At 41.5% G+C, this 21,167-nt stretch overlaps 2 protein-coding genes across 3 annotated transcripts in view; one reads left to right on the top strand and one right to left on the bottom strand.

Annotated features, from left to right (window-relative positions):
- DAD1 (defender against cell death 1) overlaps positions 1–13,093 on the bottom strand; it is a 117,236-nt gene extending 104,143 nt beyond the window's left edge. Inside the window, exons 1-2 of one of the 2 annotated variants that reach the window (XM_086710176.1) lie at positions 12,801–13,093; positions 3,360–3,534 (exon numbers count right to left, since the gene is read on the bottom strand). In XM_086710176.1, coding sequence (XP_086566302.1) covers positions 3,404–3,534; positions 12,801–13,011 — 342 coding nt within the window. In that variant the 5' untranslated portion in view covers positions 13,012–13,093 and the 3' untranslated portion in view covers positions 3,360–3,403. The remainder of the gene's footprint in view (positions 1–3,359; positions 3,535–12,800) is intronic. The other variant, XM_025918924.2, reaches the window with a different exon arrangement.
- An 87-nt stretch (positions 13,094–13,180) lies between these two features.
- The window catches only part of ABHD4 (abhydrolase domain containing 4, N-acyl phospholipase B), a 32,768-nt gene continuing 24,781 nt past the window's right edge, over positions 13,181–21,167 (top strand). The window contains exon 1 of the mRNA XM_086710173.1: positions 13,181–13,300. The gene's annotated coding sequence lies outside the window, so the exon portion shown is untranslated. The remainder of the gene's footprint in view (positions 13,301–21,167) is intronic.

Raw genomic sequence — 21,167 nt, 5'->3', positions numbered from 1 at the left:
TTTTGAAGTCACTCTGGATTATCAGGCTTTTTTTTTTTTAATGTTTTATTTATTTTTGAGAGAGAGAGACAGAGAGAGAGAGAGAGAGAGAGAGAGAATGAGCAGGGGAGAGGCAGAGAGAAAGAAACAATCTGAAGCAGGCTCCGGGCTCTGAGCTATTCGCACAGAACCCAATGCAGGGACTCAAACCCACGAACCCTGGGATCATGACCTGAGCCCAAGTCAAATGCTCAACTGACTGAGCCACCCAAGTGCCCCCCTCATGAGGTTATTTTAAAATTAAAGTAAGACATGGGTGCCTGGGTGGCTCAATCAGTTAAGTGTCCAACTCTTGATTTCGGCTCAGGTCATGATCTTGTGGTTTGTGGGATTAAGCCCCGCAGAATTCTCCCTCTCTGCCTCTCTCCCCTGCTCAAACTCTCTCCCAAAATAAATAAACTTTTAAAAAATAAAAAATAAATAAAAGACACAGAACAAGAAGCACTTAAATCCTGACCTATGGTGAGCTCTATCTGTATGTTAATTTAGTTACTTCTTGAATATTTATTTTTTCAACTCAATGCCATTTTCTTCTGATCTGCCTTTTTTCAGAGTAGCTGCTAGTTTTAAATGTCATCCTCAAATTCATGCAAGAGCGTACACTGTAGATGTTTATTCTTTTTATACCCAACCCTCAATGTACTTGGCAAGTATAGAGAATGTTCAATCTGTTTTGTTCTACCTTCTGAGTTGGTATAAATATTGAGAACTTACTTGGAAAATATTTTAAAAGTGTTTTGGCACACTACACATAAAAAGGGCAGGGGTGCCTAGGCGGCTCAGTTGGTTAAGCATCCAGCTCTTGATTTTGGCTCAGGTCAGGATCTCACAGTTCATGAGTTCAAGCCCCATGTCAGGCTCTGCACTGACAGCATCTTTCTCCCTCTGTCTCTGTCCCTTCCCCTGCTTTCTCTCAAAATAAATAATAAAATAAACTTAAAAAAAGAGTTAGGGGCATCTGAGTGGCTCAGTCGGTTAAGCATCCAACTTCAGCTCAGGTCATGATCTTACAGTTTGTGGGTTCTAGTCCCATGTCAGGGTCTGTACTGACAGCTCAGAGCCTACAGTCTGCTTCAGATTCTGTGTCTCCCTCTCTCTCAGCCCCTTCCCTGCTTGCTCTCTCTCTCAAAAATAAACTTTTTAAAAATAAAAAAAAGCTAAAATAAAAAGAAGCACATAAAAAGGGAAAATAGATACAGGTTTAAAAGTAGGAGAGTATAACCTGTGTCAAACAAATGATCTCTGTGAAAAATCTTTTGGGCAATGTCCGAGAAAAGGATTTTTCAGTGAGCATACTCTCTACAGAATGATTTACCACTGTAATCTGGGATTGGAAGATTTTGCTCTACCTTGGGCCCATTAATTCCCAGTTGAACAAGTGGCCCTATGTTGTTAATATGGTCTGCAGTATGCAATTCCTGCTGAGCCTGCTTTTTTGTCTCTGTTTTTGTCATAATTTTGAAATACTAAGCTCTCTGCAGCAGAGTCCTCTTCCAATCACGTCGGCCATAGGAAATCATTTTCCATGATTTGGTATCTCCCTGAGCCTAAAGAACACCCTTGAATCATTTGCTCTGTTCCCTTCCTAAGCATACACATGACTCCTCTAGAAAAAATAATTTTAGTAATCTAAAGCAAATCAGTCAAAAGACTTATGACTTTCCCAGCAAGGTTACTATCAGAGAGCCCAAGAGTCACTCATGAGGTTTGCAAGTATAAGGTCAATGTTGGTGGTTTGGTTTTTTAGCTGTACTCAAAGAGTTATCATCCTCAGATACCTTGTCTGCTGCCTCTGCTCCCAAATGGCATATAACTCCCTTCTCTGGACTCCCACAGTACTTTGTTCAGATCTTTGGTGTGGCTCTAACTATGCTGAATTTTAACTGCTATGTTTATAGGCCTTCTCCTCTACTAGAAAAGTTAAGAGCCACATTTTACTTTTGTTTGTATTCCCAGTAACAAGGCACTGACTGCCACATAGAAGGTGTGGTAAGGGGAGGGAGGGGGACAACTCAAGCCCTGATCAGGTTTCCAAAGAGTTAAACTGTATCAGAATAGTAGAAAGAAGTACTTCTCAAACTTTTTCACTGAAATAAACCATTTCTGTCAACTTACCACTACCAAAAATGAAACCTTACCTGAATTAACAGAACTGTTTTTGAAGCAGTTATCAATTACAAAAAGAATCCATGGAACACTGTAAGCAACTGATTCATTCATGCCAGAAATTAATGTACAGTCCTTGTCGCATTATTGCATACACTTTGGACACAGTCGCTAACTCTTGTGTTATACTGCTGATTAGTACAAACATGACAGATTTCTTAGTGACAGAGGCTAGTCCTAGGATATTCTTCCCCCAAAAAGGATAACATTTCCTAAGGTTCTTTTCTTTCCTACCACCCAAAAGCAACACTAAATGTTATGATGGAAAGGCAAAGAAAAGAGCGCATTCACTCATCGTACTAGAGGAGCACTGGGCCAAGAGCACCACTAGGGAAGGCACCACTCTGCAACCACCTAGCTGTGTGGCCACAGAAGGCCTCTGTTTTCTCATATATAAAATAACAGTCTCAACACACAGTTTGGAAACCACTCATGTGCTTCTTAGAGATTTAGGATTCTGCTTGGGAGGAAGAAAGGCCAAGCAGAGAGGGCTTTTCAATTCTGTCAATCAAAACAACTCCAGCTCCATTGCTGTTTTATATACTGAGATTCTACGTAAGAGTTTAGAGAAAAAGGAGTTCTACGCTAATAAAGGGAAAATGGCAAATGAACCAAATAACATCTCATCATATATTTTAAAGTCTTCCCCCAAGCTAATCCAATTTCCCCATTTATTTCCACTTTAGCACACATTATTAGCAAATGGCCACAGTCCTTCATTCAGCATATACTGGATGTCTACCAGATGTGAGCACTCTACTAGGGGAACAATGGCCCAGCATTTAAAAGTTACCTGAGATCAAAGAAAAAAATTATAGAGCAAATCTCCAGGCAGAACCTACAATTTATGTCTCTTCCAAGATTTCCATTATTTTCATGAAGTTACTGATGCAGAAACTTAGGTATTAGCTACAGGCAAAGTCTTACTTTCTGTTATCTTAATGATTTGCAAAACAGTGAGAAGAGAAGGCAATGACCAAGAGAGACAGCACTGAAGACTCACGATCAGATTAATGCTTTGCATTCCAATAGAAAATTCTGCAAATGTCTTATCAGCAATATGGGAACCCGGGCAACTATAATCAAAACCAGCCACACTCAACTTCCATGCCTAAAATCAACATTATGGCACAAGGGCTATGATCACTACTTACATTCTTCTAGCCTCCTACTCCTCAATTAAGTAAATGGGAGTAATTCAGCCAACGAAGTTCATTACGACAAGGTGCAGGATGGTGCTGGCAAAGAGAAAATCAGCAAAAGCTCGTTCTGGGGAGATGCCTTGGAAATCCGCTTTGTTCTGTGGGTTGATCTGTATCCTGAGGCAAACTGCACAAGAAGCAAAACATGAAAATGATTATCTAGAAAAAAACACAAATATGACTGCTAATGAACACACCCATACTCTACGTCCCAATAATTCTAACAGAAATGATGCATAAGTGCATCCAAAGGCACATACAGGAATGATACCCAGGACAGCCCCAAACGAGAAACAATCTAAATGTCTCTCAACAGGCAAATGGATAAACTATGGCATATGCACACAACAAAGTACCATGCAGCAGTGAAAAAGAACTTCACAATATGAAGACCTCCCACAAATATGTTAAGCAACGCAATCCAGACACCAAAAAACCCATGCTGTATGATCCCATCTATATACAGTTTAACAGGAGGCAAACCAATCCACGAAAATATAAGCCATATAAGCCTCTTTCACAGGAAGAGGAAATGACTGGGAAGGTGCAAGGAGGGCTCTAGGTGCTGGTAATGTTCTGCTCTGGGTGCCGGCCAGACAGGTGAATTTAAGAATTCATGATGGTACAACTCAGTTTTATGTTCATGTTTAAGTTAAAAGAAAAAAATATGATGTTTCAGGTTAAAAACCAAAAGCTCACTCAGAAAAAGATATATATTACTAACATATCTTCAGAACTCTCCTATCTCCTGACTTAAATTTATAATTACACCTCGATTGGGGTGTAGGTGAGGCAGTAACAAAGAGGCCGGGCTGAATGAGAAAAAGTTATAAAACTGTGAATTTTTTTTTTAGCTCATTTATTTATTTTGAGAAAGAGAGTGCATGTATGAGCAGGGGAGGGGCAGAGAGAGAGAGGGAGAGAGAGAATCCCAAGCAGACTCCACACGGTCAGTGCACAGAGACCTATGCAGGGCTCAAGCCCATAAAACCGCAAGATCATGACCTGAGCCAAAATCAAGAGTCGGATGCTTAATCGACTGAGCCACCCAGGCACCCCAAACTGTGAATTATTTTCTAATAAAATGTGCATAATATTGGATAGCACAGACCATAAATAGAAGATGCTTATCCATGAGGACCTCATAGTTATCATCTTTGATATTAAAGTTCTAGCAGCTGCTTGTCTCAAAAAAAGGCAAGAGATCTAAACTATATAACGTTGACAGAGAACTCTCCACTGACACTCTAGATCCTTGAAGATGCCAACCTGATACATTAGCCACAGTCACCATTTGACATGAAATGGAAGCTCTACAAGTACATTTTTCCAAAATATCTTTATGCCTGTGTTAAATAATTACACTACTTAAGAAAATCTAAATTTGCTTCAGGCTAACAGCCCTTACATCACCAACCAAGAAAACAAAATGAACTGAGATCTAACCCAAAGATCAGAAAACTACCAGATTAGTTCTCCAGAGGCCATTACCATGGCAACAGTTTTCATTATGCTTAAACATGTAAATACTGTGAAACACTACTGATCTTTTCAACACCTGGACTCTTCAAAATATGAAGGACACTGACTGAAGCAAGGGCAACCAATTAAAATCCCGCTGTGGAGAGTACAGACTGGTTCAACCATTTGGGAGAGTTGGCAATATCCATTAAAATTTTAAATGTTTTTACTTTTTGAATAAGGAATTTGTCTAGCAGAACAAAGAATTTCTAACAGCATGTTCATAAAGTTGGAACAAAAAGTGAAAACAGTCCAAATGTCATCAAGGGGATTATTTCAATAAATTACACTATAGACATGCAATGAAATCCTATGCAATTATTTAAAAAAAGAGAGATAAATTCTCTATATCCTGACAGTAAAGACAACCGAGATATATTAAGTGAAAGGAAAAAAAAAAGCCAAAAAATTATTCCATTGTCCATTTCTCTTAAGAAAAAGATATTTTCTCATTTCGGTTAGTTGGAACCTGGGAAAAAATATGGAGAGATAGATACCAAACTAGTAACAGTGGCTCTAGAGCTGGAGGGTGGGGACAGAGTTCTGTTTCAGAAAATATGAGGGGACAAAAGAGAAGCTCCCTGTGAAGGTGGGTAAGGTAATGAATTGATGCGTTTTCATTACTACAATCACAGTAAGCCACCTTATTTTATTGACAACGTAAGAATCAGAGTTCCATGGAGACAGAAAGGACCTTGGAGTTATAAAGGCCAATACCCATCTGATACATAAAATGCCCAAGAAGAGGTGGGGGTGGGGCACACTGGCGGAAGGTGCATGATCACCTGGGTAGTTTTCCAAAGTATACTCACCACTACTAGAACCTGATTAAGCCATCCCTAGGTAAGGAATTACAAACCTTCCAGAACCTGTGTTACTGATAGGGGTGTCCTATCCCTCATAAGCACTGGGATACAAACATGGCAAAGAAAATCTGTTAAAAAAGCTCCTCCACAAATGATCATTCAGTCTCTCCCTAAGCACTTCCAAAGATGGAAATTTACTACCTCCTAAGGCAGACAACTTCATTTAAGCAATCCTAATTCAATCTATCTCCTTAAATGTTCATTCATCCAGCAAATTATTTACTGAGCACCTATTATGTGCCATGCATCACCCCAGGTGCCGGGAACATGGCACAGAACAAGACAGACAAGAGTCTGGCTCCCAAGAAACTTACACTCCAATAGAGAGAAACATATAATAAGTAAGCAAATAAACAAGGAAATATCAGGTAGTGATTATGTGCTATGAAGAAAATAAAACAAGGAAAGGTTCAATTTGGAGTTTCAGACCAGACATCACGTGAAGATGAGGCAAGAGGATTTACTAATTTGGAATGCAGGGAATGGGTCAGAACTAAAAACATCAATGTGGTAAATTGTAGTTATATAGACATTAAACTCACCTACGGAAAGAAATTGGAGAACAAGAGGTATCTAGCATCATGTCCTCAGACAGAGAAGTACCTAACACAAACAGTAGGAAGGAAAAACCAATGAGGTGAGAAGGAACAACCAGGAGAGTGTAGTGCTATAAAAGCTTCAAGAAGAAAGTACTTCCAACAGGAGGCAGCAGCCAACCATGTTAAATACTAAATGTTGTTGCGCATTCAGGCAAAGTGAAATAGATGGCCATTAGGTTTGGCAAGATGGCAAGCAGTTTCACTGAGTGGTGGAATAGACCACCTCAAGAGTGGGGTAAGGAATGAACGGAAAGTGAGAAAGAAACAGCAACTATTCTGTAAAGGCATTCTGTGATGGTGGGGAAGATATGGAATGGCAGCTGGAGGGGTTTCTGGGGCCAAATTTTTATTTGTTTATTCTTGGGAGAGAGAGAGAATGTGAGCGTGTGAGCAGGGGAAGGGATAAAGAGAGGGAGAGAATTCCAAGCAGGCTCCATGCCATCAGTGCAGAGCCCGAGTGGAGCTCAAACCCACAAACTGTAAGATCATAAGCTGAGTCAAAATCAACGGTCGGATGCTTAACTGACTGAGCCACCCAGGCTGCCCTTAATTGGATAATATTAGAGTCTGCATATATGATGGGAATGATCCAGTAGAGAGAGAGGCTTTTTTTTGGGGGGTGGGGGGAGGGGTTGGGTGTTTTGTTTTGTTTTGTTTTTGGTGCAAAAAGGCGATTTTATTAAAGCATGAGGACAGGACCCGTGGGCAGGAAGAACTGCTGAGAGAGAAATAATAATGCAGAATGAAAAGATGATTGCAGAAGTTGAGTCCCTGAAGGAACAAGAGAACACTACCCAAGTGAAGGAGCTAGCATTGGACAGGAAAGGGACACATCAACCATTATCATGGGAAGTCAAAGAGTAAGGGTACAGGTGCAGATGTGCTGCTAGGATTCCTTGCTGGGAAGATGAAAGGATTCCTGTCTACCTTTTTAGTAAAAAAGTAAATAAAACAAGATCATCAACTGAGAATAAAGGAAAAGAGGATATACAGAAGAGAGTTAAGAGAGAAGTTATAATGCATTATTTTGGAAAAGCAAACATTTAAGGGAGTATTATAGGACCACTGGGTAAGTGGTCCTGTATGTGTGCCCATGTGCCTATTTTCACCATACTTCTCCATCAGAGCACTCCATCCAGGTACTTGTCTGTATCACCCACTAGATTATAAACTCTAGGACAACAGAGACCATGTCTGTGGGTCTCACAGCTCATCCTCAGTACATGGCAGAGAATCTGGCACATAACTGTTTAGTATTCACTTAACTATTACGGGCACACTCACGATTTAACATATACAGTGTTAAGCACTGAAGATGAACAGATGAAAAGACAGTCCCTTTCCTCAAGAGGCCCATCTTCCAGAGTGAAGACAGACACACAAATATATACAGCACAGTATCAAAGTGCCACACCTCCCTCCCACCCTCTCTCTCTCTCTCTCTCTCTCTCTCTCTCTCTCTCTCTCTCTCACACACACACACACACACACACACACACACACACATGAAGTAAGAATATAGAAAAAAGACCAAAATCTGCTGGAGGAGTCAGGGAACGGTTCCAAAGGGAAGCAGCACTTGAGCTAAGCTAAGAAACAAAGGAATTTCCCAGGCAGTCAAGCAAAAGTAAAATAGCTTGAGACATCACAGCACGTTCAGAGACTATCAAGTAACTAATGCTAGGGTATGAAGTACAAAGGAAGCAGAGACAAGAAGTGAAACTGGAGATATAGATGGGATCAGATCATGAAAGAGCCTGGTGCCATGAAAAAGATTTTTAAGGGCACCTGGGTGGCTCAGTTGGTTAAACTTCCAACTTCAGCTCAGGTCATGATCTCATGGTTCATGAGTTCGAGTCCTGTGTCGGGCTCTATGCTGACAGCTCAGAGCCTAGAGCCAGCTTCAGATTCTGTGTCTCCTCTCTCTGCCCTTCCCCTGCTCACACCATCTCTGTCTCTGTCAAAAACAAACAAACAAACAAACAAATAAATTTTTTTAAGATTTTTAATTTTTCACTGGGACACTGATAAATTTTATGCAGGGAGTGCAATGATCTGATTTGCAAGTCAAATCGAGCCCACAAACACAAGTGGAAGACAGACTGGAGGGAGAGAGACCAGAGGCTGGGAGACAAGTGAGGAAGATTACAGTGGTCTAAATAAGGGATATTGAGGGGTGCCTGGGTGGTTCAGTCGGTTAAGCATCCGACTATGGCTCAGGTAATGATCTCGCAGTTCGTGAGTTCAAGCCTTGCATCAGGCTCTGTGCTGACAGCTCAGAGCCTGGAGCCTGCTTCAAATTCTGTGTCTCCCTCTATCTCTGCCCCTCCCCTGCTCATGCTCGGTCCCTCCCTCTCATAAAAATAAACATTAAAAAAAATTTAATAAAAAATAAATAAACAAGAGATACTGAGAGCCTTGGTCACTGAGGATGGAGAGCTAGCTACAGATATGAAAGAGATTTAGAAACAGGCACAAGGTTAGCAAACTTCCAATCTCTGGGATGGCAGTTATGGTAGATAATATTAGGGCCCATAAATCTGATAGATAATTCCCAAAGAAATGCTGGACCCCAGTCCACATGGCCCAATAGCTCCCATGAGATAAATACTCTGGATTAGGCCTCCTTGCCCTTTAAATTCAAACTGCTTTTGGATTTGTACACTGGAAGAAACGAACTATTTTTTTAATCCAAAACTGTTTCATATAGATTAGACAATAAAATAAATCAAAGTTGTAAAATGACTTAAAAACTGATTTCAAGATCAAAGACTTATTTTTTTAAAATCTTCATGTTTTCTGCTTATCTCTCCTAAATAGTACTCTGAATGAGCAGAAAGAGGGATTTCACTTAGGGTAAAAAAGGAAACTAGAAGGGCTGCCAACCCGGGAATGTTACTCTAACAAAGGGACAGATGTCCTCAGCTAGAGATATCTAACCATAAGATAAACAGTCAGCTGCTAAGGAAATTTGAAATCTGTCTTTTCAAGCTTACTATACTTTACACTGTTGATCCAAAAAAAAAAAAAAGATTTCTCAATGGCAATTTTCTACCTCTGGCTCCTTGAAACCACAGGTAAGTCTCCTAGCCATAAGGGAATAGAAGAAAACAGACTATTTTCACTGAGACCAAATAATACCAGGTTTTTTAAAAATGTGACAGTAAAAAAAAGAAAGAAAAAAGAAAAAAAGTGTGATAGCATTCTATATTAGTTAAAAATATACTGATCAATTTCCAAAGAACATATGTTAAATTAACACATGTAGAAGGAATGGAACAAAACAGGCTGCCAAAAAGAAATTAGGAAACCAGACAAAGTAAGTTTTCCCTCCAATTCATCACTGTAGGCTAACACCAATTGTAAGTCTCTCCCTTACTCAAATTTAGAAAAAAAGCAGGGAGTAGAGGGGGAAGCACCTGGCTGGCTCAGTCAGAAAAGCATGCAACTCCTACGTCTCCAGGTTTTGAGTTCAAGCCCCACACTGGGTGTAGAGATTGCATAAGTTAAGTAAATAAATAAAAATAAAATAAAGTAAAATAAAATAAAATCTAAATCCTGAGATGCTTTCCCATTACCTACAGAATAAAATCTTTGGCCTGGCACTCAAAGCTCTAGCATCCGCACTACCTAAACTTTCAACATAACCTCCTACAATCCCATTCTCTAGCTAAATGGCCTCCTCCCTCCTCTTCCAACAGGAAACCACAGGAAAATTAGCAACCCAGCACCATAAACAGGTACAAGGCTTCCCTTCCCAACAATCACAACAAAGGTTAAACTCCAAATTTCAAATTTCCCATTAAAATATCTCCTGTTGAGGGGCACCTGGGCAGCTCAGTCAGTTGAGCATGACTTCAGCTCAGGTCATGATCTCACAGTTTTTGAGTTTGAGCACCGCATTGGGGCTCACTGTATGCAGTGTGGAGCATGCTTCAGATCCTTGTCCCCCTCTCTCAAAAAATAAATATTAAACATACACACACACTTTAAAACATCTCCTGTTGAGGATCTGGGCTAACAATGAGCAGAGAGGTAGTAAGGGCATTTAATAAGGGCAACGCTGTCAAAAGAAATGCAGATGATACCCTTTGATGGTAACTATGAACTGTGATGAATGCTTTCTTTTCCTGAAGCAACTTTCATTTCTCTGGCCCAATTACCTGTAATCTAACAGTTTTGGAAATCCCAATCCCCCATATTGACTCCACTAATAAAGTGCCCTTTTACAGACATTCTCTTCAAAGACAAGCTATGACTTCTTACTAGGGAGGTGGGTAGGGAGTCTGCCAACTCAACTGTAGATACAATAGCTTCAAAAACAGGAAAAATTATCTGCTCAAAAAATCTTCTGGTTTTCGGGTGCCTGGGAGGCTCAGTCGGTTAAATATCTGACTTGATTCAGCTCACATCATGATCTCACAGTTCGTGGTATCGAGCCCCAAGTCAGGCGCTGCGATGACAGCACAGAGCCTGCTTGGGATTCTCTCTCGCTCTCCCTCTGCCCATCTCCACTCTCACATAGACACCACTCTCACTCTCAAAATAAATAAACATCTTTAAGAATTTGTTCCCGGGGCACCTAGGTGGCTCAGTAGGTTAAGCATCCAACTTCAGCACAGGTCACGATCTCGCAGTTCATGGCTTCAAGCCCTGCATCAGGCTCTGTGCTGACATCTCAGACTCTGGGGCCTGCTTCAGATTCTGTGTCTCCCTCTCTCTCTGCCTCTCCCCTGCTCATGCTCTGTCTCTCTCTCCCCACCACCACCCCCCAAAAAAACATATAAATAAATAAACATTAAAGATAATAAAATAAAAATAAAAATAATTTGCTCTGGTTTTATGACATTAATAATCTACAACTGTAGTCCATACCTACTCTTCAGTAAATCACACTCTTCCATATAGCCTTAAGGAAGCATTCTTAACCTTAAGAGGCTTATGAAACCAGGGAGACTTCAGCAATAAACTTTCTTTTTAATCAGCTTGGGCCCCACCCTATTCCTACTCCTGCAGACCTGCAAGGCAAAAATCATCAAACAAAAGTCACTGGAGGTTCTCAAAATTCCTTCTCCAGCCTAGATAATAAAAATCCTAGTCACAAAAAGTTGGGGGCAGGGTGAGGGCACGTGGGATAGGTCAGGAATCTGGAGCAAAAAGGGTAGTGCATCTGGGGTATATGATGGTGGTAACATTTGAACTCCTGATAGCTAGGATGCTGCCACAAAGAACCTAGTGTTGGTCCTCTAGGACAAAACTCAATATCATAATGAAACATCCAACTAACAGACTATTAACTCTCAAACTCCAGACCAAGCTAGTGCACAAGTCATTAAGTCTTCAGGCTTAAAGTTTTGAGAGAGAAAGCAGAATATCTCTGGTTTGAGTCTGAAGTAGCATTTGTGTAAAAGCCATTCTATAGACCTATAAGCAGAGAACCACTATAAATTAACAATTCTAATCCTGTATTTTGTCTGTGCCCCACCTATACACTCATTAAGAACAAGGAACATAAACCTGATGCACCTCCAAAGCTTTTATCACAGTATTTGTATTTGATTCAAAATGCAATTGATGGCCTGATAATAATCACAGTGGGAAAAAAATTAATTCTGGCATGTTCTCAAAGTCAGAGAGAAGGCGATACCATGGACTGGAAAGGCCATCTGATGGCCACCTATAAAGTGGACTGCCTAACACTCATGGGCCAAGCCTGAACTTGGCATTCATACAGTTCCTATTGGGCAACAAAGGTCAGATTTTGGCAAAAATTTACGGGACAGTCAACTCTTGTTAAATATGACTGTCTACAAGGTATCAAATGCTGGGAATCAGAATAAAAGCTAAAACAGAACTATGTGAATAAAAACTGAGTTCAGGCTAATGAAATAACAGTTTCATCCACAAGAAATAAGTAAAAGCAGCTAAAAGCCAAAGTCAAGTAAAGGTTGATTCAATGAGCAAACCACCTGTATTTATATTTCTTACAATGTTCACTGCAATGTTTCACTGGCGGTTAGCAGTGATTAGGCCAAGTTGAGAGAGATGCTTTCAGAGCTGGGTTTCCATTTTAAAGGTCTACCAACTTTAAAGATAGGTTAAAGCTAAGAGAAAGCTGAAATGGAGTTTTCCTGGACCAATAGGAACATAGTGTACTGGATCACCAAGTTGAGAAGCAGCATGAAGAGGGTTTTTCTAGAGACTTAATTCCAGCTCCTAGGCCGCTGTTTGGCATTAGGCTTGTGGTAACTTTTCCGAGCCTCAATTTCCCCATTCACAAGAGGGCAATGCAGCTCCTCTCATAACGTCACGAGGCGGGGAGCTGATACAAAAGAGAGTGCTGTGGGAATAAAAGCAGTGCGCCAAAGTAAACACATTATTACTGCGATTACTTATAGAATCATTACCCGCTAGGATGAAGCTCCCCACACAAGAGATGAAGCCCGAGAGAAAAGAGTTGAAGGGGAAGGTCCCCACGAGGAGGCAATAACCGAACTGCAGCGCCCCGGTCAGCAGTATGTACAGGAGGTACGCGTCAAGCAACTTCAGACGCTGGGGAGTGGAGCTCAAGTACTCTTCTAAGAACCGCGAGATGACGGACACTACCGACGCCGACATGACTACACACTCGGTCCTCCGGCCTGCCCTCCACAAACACCTGGCGAAACCGATGGCCACAGCGGATGTAGCCTTAGCGCCTGCGCACCGCTGTGGCCCAGCTCCGCCCTTTCCGATTTGCCACTTTGCGCAAGCGTACACGCAGGCCAGGGCGCGAAACAACTAATGCGCAGACGCAGAATACATCCACAGAATGAGCGCTGCGGCCAGAGAAAGCTAATGCGCCTGCGCAATGGATCTGTTCATGGCCTGGAGACGTGTACTCTTTTTATCCTACTTCCGCGGTCAGGTTGGTGACGCCCACAGTTGCTCTAGCAACAGGATAGCGTGAGAGGAAGAGGGGGACAGGTTTTACAAAGGAAGGCGTAGCTCCCCTAGGATTCGGGCTTTCTTTGGACCACTGGCGTCTTCAAAGATTAACTGGATCGGAAGTGAGGCAATGTCTGGTGCTACCGGGGTTCAGCACCCGAGCCGCCCTAGCTGTTAAGGGCAGATGCCTGTCCCAGATCACTAGGGCAAGTTAAGTTCCCCTTCAGTGAGAAACACCGCTGCTAATCACTGCGCAAGCACCAGTTTACACTTGGTTATGGGCGGAGGGAAGTGTGGGACGGATGGAGGAGGGAGGGAGCTTGACCTCTACCTGGTCCTGAACTGGACTGAGATCTGGCTCTGGGAGCGCTTACGAATAAGCACAGTAGAAGCTAAATTCACATACATTGTAATTCAGCTAACATTTACTGGTCGCCTCCTCGTAGCGTTGTGCTAAATTGTAGGTACCGTTGGGCCAATCAGATATGGTCTCTTTTTTTTTTTTTTTAAGTTTGTTTTTTGAGGGAGAGAGAGAGAGAGCGCGCACCAGTGAGGGAGGGGCAGAGGTGGTGGGGAGAGGATCCGAAGCAGGATCGGCGCTGACAGCAGCGAACATGATGTGGGGCTTGAACTCAGGAACCTGGAGATTATGACCTGAACCCAAATCGGATGCTTAACCCGCTGACCCACCCAGGGGCCCTTCAGATGCGGTCTTAAAGGGGCCTGTGTTTGGGGCGGGGAGCAAGAGAAAACAGTCGATTAATGTGAAGACAATAAATGATCAAGTTTAGCAACCTTTTACTCCAAGCTAGCATCTTGAATCCTGTGTAATATCCCAGGATATCAGCGTCAAAAGTCCCATAAGAGCATTGCTTGGTTCAAACCCTACCACCACCACCACCACCACCACCCGCCCCAACTCATTTTGCAGGGGACACTGAAGGTTTGTGGTTTTGTATTTAACAAGTGGAATTGCCTATTTTTACTTAGCGTTTTAACTTTTTTAAAAAATCAGATCCACTTTAATTTCTGGCTTTTGCTGCACTTTTTTTTTTAATTTTTTTTTCAACGTTTATTTATTTTTGGGACAGAGAGAGACAGAGCATGAACGGGGGAGGGGCAGAGAGAGAGGGAGACACAGAATCGGAAACAGGCTCCAGGCTCCGAGCCATCAGCCCAGAGCCCGACGCGGGGCTCGAACTCACGGACCACGAGATCGTGACCTGGCTGAAGTCGGACGCTTAACCGACTGCACCACCCAGGCGCCCCTTTTGCTGCACTTTTAATTTCACATTAATCTGACCTTCCAGCTCAAGTTCATCTCATCTTTCAGCTGCAGGCTGTACATAACCAGGTGCTTTTTAAGCTTATTAACAAATTTGAGCTATCCTAGGTACTCAATCAAAATTCCTAAAGCAGCAAGTAAAGACAAGGGTTCTGCATTTTCATTTTTTACTTGTTACACTGGAAGCTATATCACCATCAACAAATGTGCCATTTAGCAGTGGTGAGGAAAACCTTGGTCAGGTTCTAGAAAGAAGAGAAATAATTCATGTCCTCAGAAAGCTTTATGGGGCACCTGGGTGGCTCAGTCAGTTAAGCGTCAGACTCTTGATTTTGGTCAGATCATGATCTCACAGTCCTGAGATCAACCCCAGGGTCAGGCTCCAAGCATGGAGCCTGCTTGTGATTCTCTCTCTCCTTCTGCCCCTAACCGCTGTGAAAAATAATGAATTAATTAATTAAAGGAAAGAAAGAAAGCTTTACAATCTATTTGAAGAGGTATATTCATATTCACACCCACAGAGATTTGCACTGCTGCTATATGAACTTAAGTGCAGTCTAAACTCTCTTATGTTGCTGAGAAGAAAAGGGAAAAAAAAAGTGTGAATAACCAGGCTGGTTCCCATTTCAATATAATAAAGCAGGAACCTTCAGTTTCTCTGACAAGTTGAACCTTTCTCCCTGCCTCATCAGCAAGTAGGAGGGTAGCTTTCTCACCAGTATTCAACTTCAGACTTTAAAGGCTAGGCTGATGCCTTTTAATCATTCAAGAGTGAATTTCTCAAGGGGTTTCTGTTCCATCAGCCAGGCTCCTTCCAGCAGTTTCTCCCTTATGCTTTGTCTGCCTTTGATCCATGTCAACTATCATCATTAGCATCTCCACAGGAACTCCCAAAGGGGGAAAGCAGAAGAGATGAAAAATACCAAATTCACTTACCAAGTGCATTCTTTTCTGAGACCTGCAAAGTCAAACACCAATATAATAAACTAAAGCTGTTCTGGACTACTTAAAACATCAAGAAAAGGTCTTGTTCTGTGTTCAGTTTATGATTCTATAATCACGGAAACATTTTTGACTTATCTGCCAATAGGAAATTGCTAATACTAGTATTGATTTCAGTTATTTGTACATTTATTCATTTTTTTAAATGTTCTTTTTGTTTGTTTTAGAGAGAGCACAGATGAGTGGGGAAGAGGGGCAGAGGGAGAGAAAGAATCATAAGCAGGCTCCATGCTCAGTGCTGAGCCCGACATGGGGCTCAAGCCCAAGAAGACCCTGGGATCATGACCTGAGCCAAAATCAAGAGTTGGATGCTTAACCTACTGCACCACCCAGGCGATCTGATTTCAATAGTTAAAATCAAAATGTTAATATATGTAAAAATTCAGGGTCAGAATAATGGATAAGAGTGCAGGCTTCCCAGTCAGCCAGTCCTGTGTTGGAACATTGATTCTGCTGTTTACTAATTGTCTAATTCATGACAAGTTAGTCTGGCAGCTCATTTTCCTTTTCTATGAAATGGAAATAACAATAGCAAGATCATTGGAATGTTATGTTAAAAAGAGAGCCATAGGCCCAAAATGGCACTGCTTAGGCTTAGTCCTCAAACCAGGGCTTAATGCATAATCTAACTGCAGTTTCAACATCTCCCAGAAATGTAGTCTTAACCAGTCGGGAATTTTTCAGTCAGCACCAGTGAGTCTGCCACACAGGCCCTCTCCATCCCTCAAAGGAAGATAAGACCCCTTGCTTCCCCCACCCCACCACCACCACCATGGAAAAGTGGCCTAAACAATCCTTTCCTTTGGCTAATAACTTTCTTGCCCTGCCCTCTTTCTATAAAAACCCCCCATTTTGTAAAACTCCTCAGCATTCCCCTCTATTTGCTAGATGAAATGCTACCCAATTCATGAATCGTTTTAAAAAGCCAATTAAGTCTTCAAAATTTACTTGGTTGACTTGTTTTTTAACAGTTGTGAGGACTAAATGAGATGTTGACACTAAGCACTTAACATAGCATTTGACACTCAGTAAATGTTTGTTCTTAACAACCATTAGTACTGGTGATTAACTATGATTCCTCTAGTTCTCTGAATAATTACAAGTTGGGCAAACCACAGAGCCCCAGTATTTTGGGCATGCAAGAGATGGCACTGAAAGACTACAAATTTATAAATTGAAGCTGAAGTCAGAATAGACCTTAGAGATTTTATTACAAAAACACTGTTGGAGAGGAAAAACTCTTCCCTCTAACCATCTTAGTTTTATTGGCCCTGTAAATTAGACTAAAAAAAAGACAGACTAACAAGAGAAAACAAACAGAAGTTTATTAACATATGCATCGTATATACACATGGGAGTACCCATTTATGAGTAACTCAAAGGGGTGGTTAGAACTTGGGCTTATATCACCTTAAAAAACAAAATTCAGGGGCGCCTGGGTGGCGCAGTCGGTTAAGCGTCCGACTTCAGCCAGGTCACGATCTCGCGGTCCGTGAGTTCGAGCCCCGCGTCAGGCTCTGGGCTGATGGCTCGGAGCCTGGAGCCTGTTTCCGATTCTGTGTCTCCCTCTCTCTCTGCCCCTCCCCCATTCATGCTCTGTCTCTCTCTGTCCCAAAAATAAATAAAAACGTTGAAAAAACAAACAAAAAAAAAATGCTTTAAAAAAAAAAAACAAAATTCAGCTGAGTACATTTCAAAGATCTTACTGGCTTTATCCAATGATCCATAATCAGGCAATATTCAATCTAACAGAAAGGAGCTCTGAGGAGCTATACAAAATGAAAGACTTTTATAGGCAGAAGGGAGCTGGGACTAGGAAGTTATAATGACAAAAAGCAGATTGGTTATATCAAGGTCACTTTCCTTCAGGGGATGGCAGGGATCTATCAGGCACACTAACTGATTAAGGCTAATTAGGTAATTCCAGATTGTTACCATTTCTGGGAAAGTCAAAACTAATATTTGATGATGTAGGGCCTAGTATAAGTGACTCCACTTAGAGCCTGTTGTCTTGTTTGTAACAACATCACCTTAACAAAAAAGGAATACATTTTTGGAGAAATGACAAAGAAAAAAGACTTTGAGTTTCTAGGGCAGCAAATTGTGGGAAGGTAAAAATATATGAGGGAATTAATAAAAAAATAAGGGTTAGTTAGGAGAGTTTGTTACGTAGATTCCTCTGGTGCCCTCTCTGGGTTGATAAGGATCTAGAATGCTTCTCTTCTTCCTTTGTAAGGGGGGCGGGGGAGGGAGAAGGCACATCTACAAAGTTAAGTCTTACTTTTACACAAATAGGAGGAGGCTGAGAGCTTTTCTTGTATCTGCTTCTTCTCAATTGCCTTTGGCTCAAAATAATCTTTATGGTACAGTGACATATTTTGGGGTGGCATGTTCTGCTATTCAACACTCAACATCATAAAACAATAGGAAAGTGGAGGGGCAAGAGGGTCCCCTTACAGGCAAAGGCCATGACTTTACAGTGTCTCTGTACAGTAAGAAATGACACTCTTTATCAAAATACAAATCTTGCAGAGAAAAGGACTCTTCTAAAGAAAATCTCTGCATGGGAAAGAAGAATTTTTCCAATTCTTCTTCCCTGTATATTTTGTCCTTCAGAGCCCTCCTTTTGCTTTTCTTAAGTATTGTATATAACAGCTCCACCTTTTAAATTTGCCCCAGTGTGGCTAACACCCCCTTCTTTATATTTTTTAATGTAAGAAATGTGTATTCAGTCTTCACCCCTGTTCCTGGCACAGAGCTCCTAAAACTCTCATAATTTCCTAAGTGATGATAAGAGCACTAGGAGCATCTTTTGTTATAATATTTGGTTTTGTCCTCAGTTTCTGTAATAGCTCCAGAGCAATAAAGGTGAAAAGAGCATCTTTTGTTACTCATAACAGGCCCCTTTGAACCACACTGGAATCTAAGTTAATGAAATGGCTTTTGGAAAGCCCTCAAGGGTGGGGACCGGTTGCCAGGGAAACTAACTCTGTGATTCCAGGGTAGGAACTTTAAGCCCCATGCTAGAGAGGAAAGGGGCTGAAGATGGAGTTCAGTCACCGATGAGCAATAACTTGATCAGTCATGCCTCTGTAATGAAGCTTCCATTAAAGTAAAAAGGAAAAATTTGCCTAACCAGAGAGGTTTGGCAAATTTATGGGTTGCTGAGCACATCTGGGCACTGGGAGAGTGGTGTAACTAGGGACAACATGAAGGCTGTGTGCCCCTTCCCCCATGCCTTGCCCTATGCATCTCTTCCATATTGCTGTGCCTAAGTTGTATCCTTTTATACTAAATCAGTGTTAAAAAAAAAAATTCAGCTGAGTAAATTTAAAGATCTAATTGACTTTATGCAAGAATTTATGAGTCAGGGAACATCCCATCTAGCAAATAGAAATGAGTTCCAAGGAGTTGTACAAAAATGGAAGGTTTTTGTAGGCAAGGGGAGGGTGGGACAAGGAAGCTAAAAGGATTATTCCAGGCAAGGTTACCTTCCCATAGATTAAGTCCCTGGGGTCTCATTCAGATTGCCTCACCAGAGCTGACCAGGAAGTTCCAAAGGCAGAAACTGCAGTTAGGTTAGGTATTAAGTCTTGGTGAGGTTTTAGCAAAAGTGACTCCATTTTAGACCTTGTGTTTCTTTTTAACACCAGTAATACAGTAAACTGTTTTCCTGGGTTCTGTGATCCATTCTAGCAAATTATTGAACCTCAGGAGGGGGTCATGGGAATCTCCAGTTTGTAGCCAGTTGGAAGAAGCACAGGTGACAACCTGGACTTGATATTCTCCTGTTTATTTTATTTGTCATGTCAATTTGATTCTTCAGCTAGAAAGCAGAGGAAATTCTTCCTCATTTTTTGTTGTTGTTTTTTTTTTTAATGTTTACTTATTTTTGAAAGAGAGACAGAGTGCGAGTGGGGGAGAGGCAGAGAGAGAGGGAGACACAGAATCTGAAGCAGGCTCCAAGCTCTTAGCTGTCAGCATAGAGCCCGCGGCGGGACTCGAACTCACTAACTGTGAGATCATGACCTGAGCTGAAGTCGGATGCTTAACTGACTGAGCCACCCAGGTGCCCTGGAAATTCTTCCTCCTTGACATAATCTTTGGGAGCCCAAATCTTTAAAGAAAACCCCTCACTTTTCCTCCCTAGTGCCCAGGAGTCTACTATATTGTGCTGTGCAAGGGCAGAACACTCTCCACACCATGGGACTGAACTTATCACTGCTTGAGGAACACTGTTCTATAGAATTTTCTGTGATGATGCAGATGTGTCTGTGCTGTCAGGTATGGCAGCCACCAAATACTTGTGACTACTGAGCACTCAAATGTAGCCAGTTGTAACTAAGAAACTTTTTTCATTTTTATTAATTTAAATCTGTTAAAAAGAAAACTACAGGCCCAGGGATGCCTGGCTAGCTCAGTCAGAAGAGCATGTGACTCTTGATCTTGGGGTCATGAGTTCAAGACCCAGGTCAGGTGCAGAGATTACTTAAAAAAAAAAATTAAATCTGAAAGAAGAAAAAGAAAACCAAAGCCCCAAAATGGCTTCACTTACACCACATTCCCAAATCCAAGCTTTAGTATCTAATCTAATTGTAGTTTCAACATTTCCCAGAAATGTAGTCTTAACAGGTTAGTCAAGAATTTTTCCATCGGTGCCAATGAGTCTGCCACATGGGCCCTCTCCCTCCCCCAAAGGAAGAGAAGACCCCTTGCTTTCCCCTACTGTGGAAAAGTGGCCTGAACAATCCTTTTCTTTTGCTAATAGCTTTCTTGCCCACTCTCTTTTTATAAAAGCCTTCCATTTCATAAAACTCTTCCCCTCTATTTGCTAGAGGAGACACTGCCAGATTTTGAATTGGTTGTTTATTTTTAGGGAGAACACGAGTAGGGGAAAGGGACAGAGGGAGAGAGAGAAAATCCCACACCCCTGGGATCATGGTCTGAGCCCAAATAAAGAGTTGGTTGCTTGGGGTCCCTGGATGGCTCATTCACTTAAGCATCTGACTTCAGCTCAGGTCATGATCTTATGGTTCATAAGTTTGAGCCCAATGTCCTGCTCTGTGCTGACAGCTTAGAGCCTGGAGCCTGCTTCAGATTCTGTGTCTCTCTCTGCTCCTCCCCAACTTGTATTTTGTCTCTCTCTCTCTCTCTCTCTCTCTCTCTCTCTCTGTGTCTCTCAAAAATAAATAAACGTTTAAAAAATTTTTTTAAAAAAGAGTTGGATGCTCAACAGACTGAGCCACACAGGCGCCCCTCATGAATTGTTTAATAAAGGCAATTAGATCTGCAAAATTTACTCGGTTAAATTTTATTTTTTAACAAACCTAAGTAGCCACATATAATTAATGGCTATCATATTGGACAAAACAACTTTACAACTATTCCACTCAGTTCCTATGTTTAATCTAAGGGTCATACCTGAAAGGAACAATCCAAATGACAGCCCTGCCTTAGTTTAAAGCTAGGTTCTCTTTTCTGCTTATTATGGATCTTTGATAAGAAATACAATTGCTGAGAAGTCTGTTTTGCTTGCTGTTTGCTACGAGCATTGTGAAGC

This window comes from Puma concolor, chromosome B3, assembly GCF_028749965.1.
Source record: "Puma concolor isolate L17-30 chromosome B3, mPumCon1.1.hap2, whole genome shotgun sequence".
Taxonomy (NCBI): Eukaryota; Metazoa; Chordata; class Mammalia; order Carnivora; family Felidae; genus Puma; species Puma concolor.
Note: the sequence above shows the minus strand (reverse complement) of the source record. Positions and strands in the feature narration are given on the sequence as shown.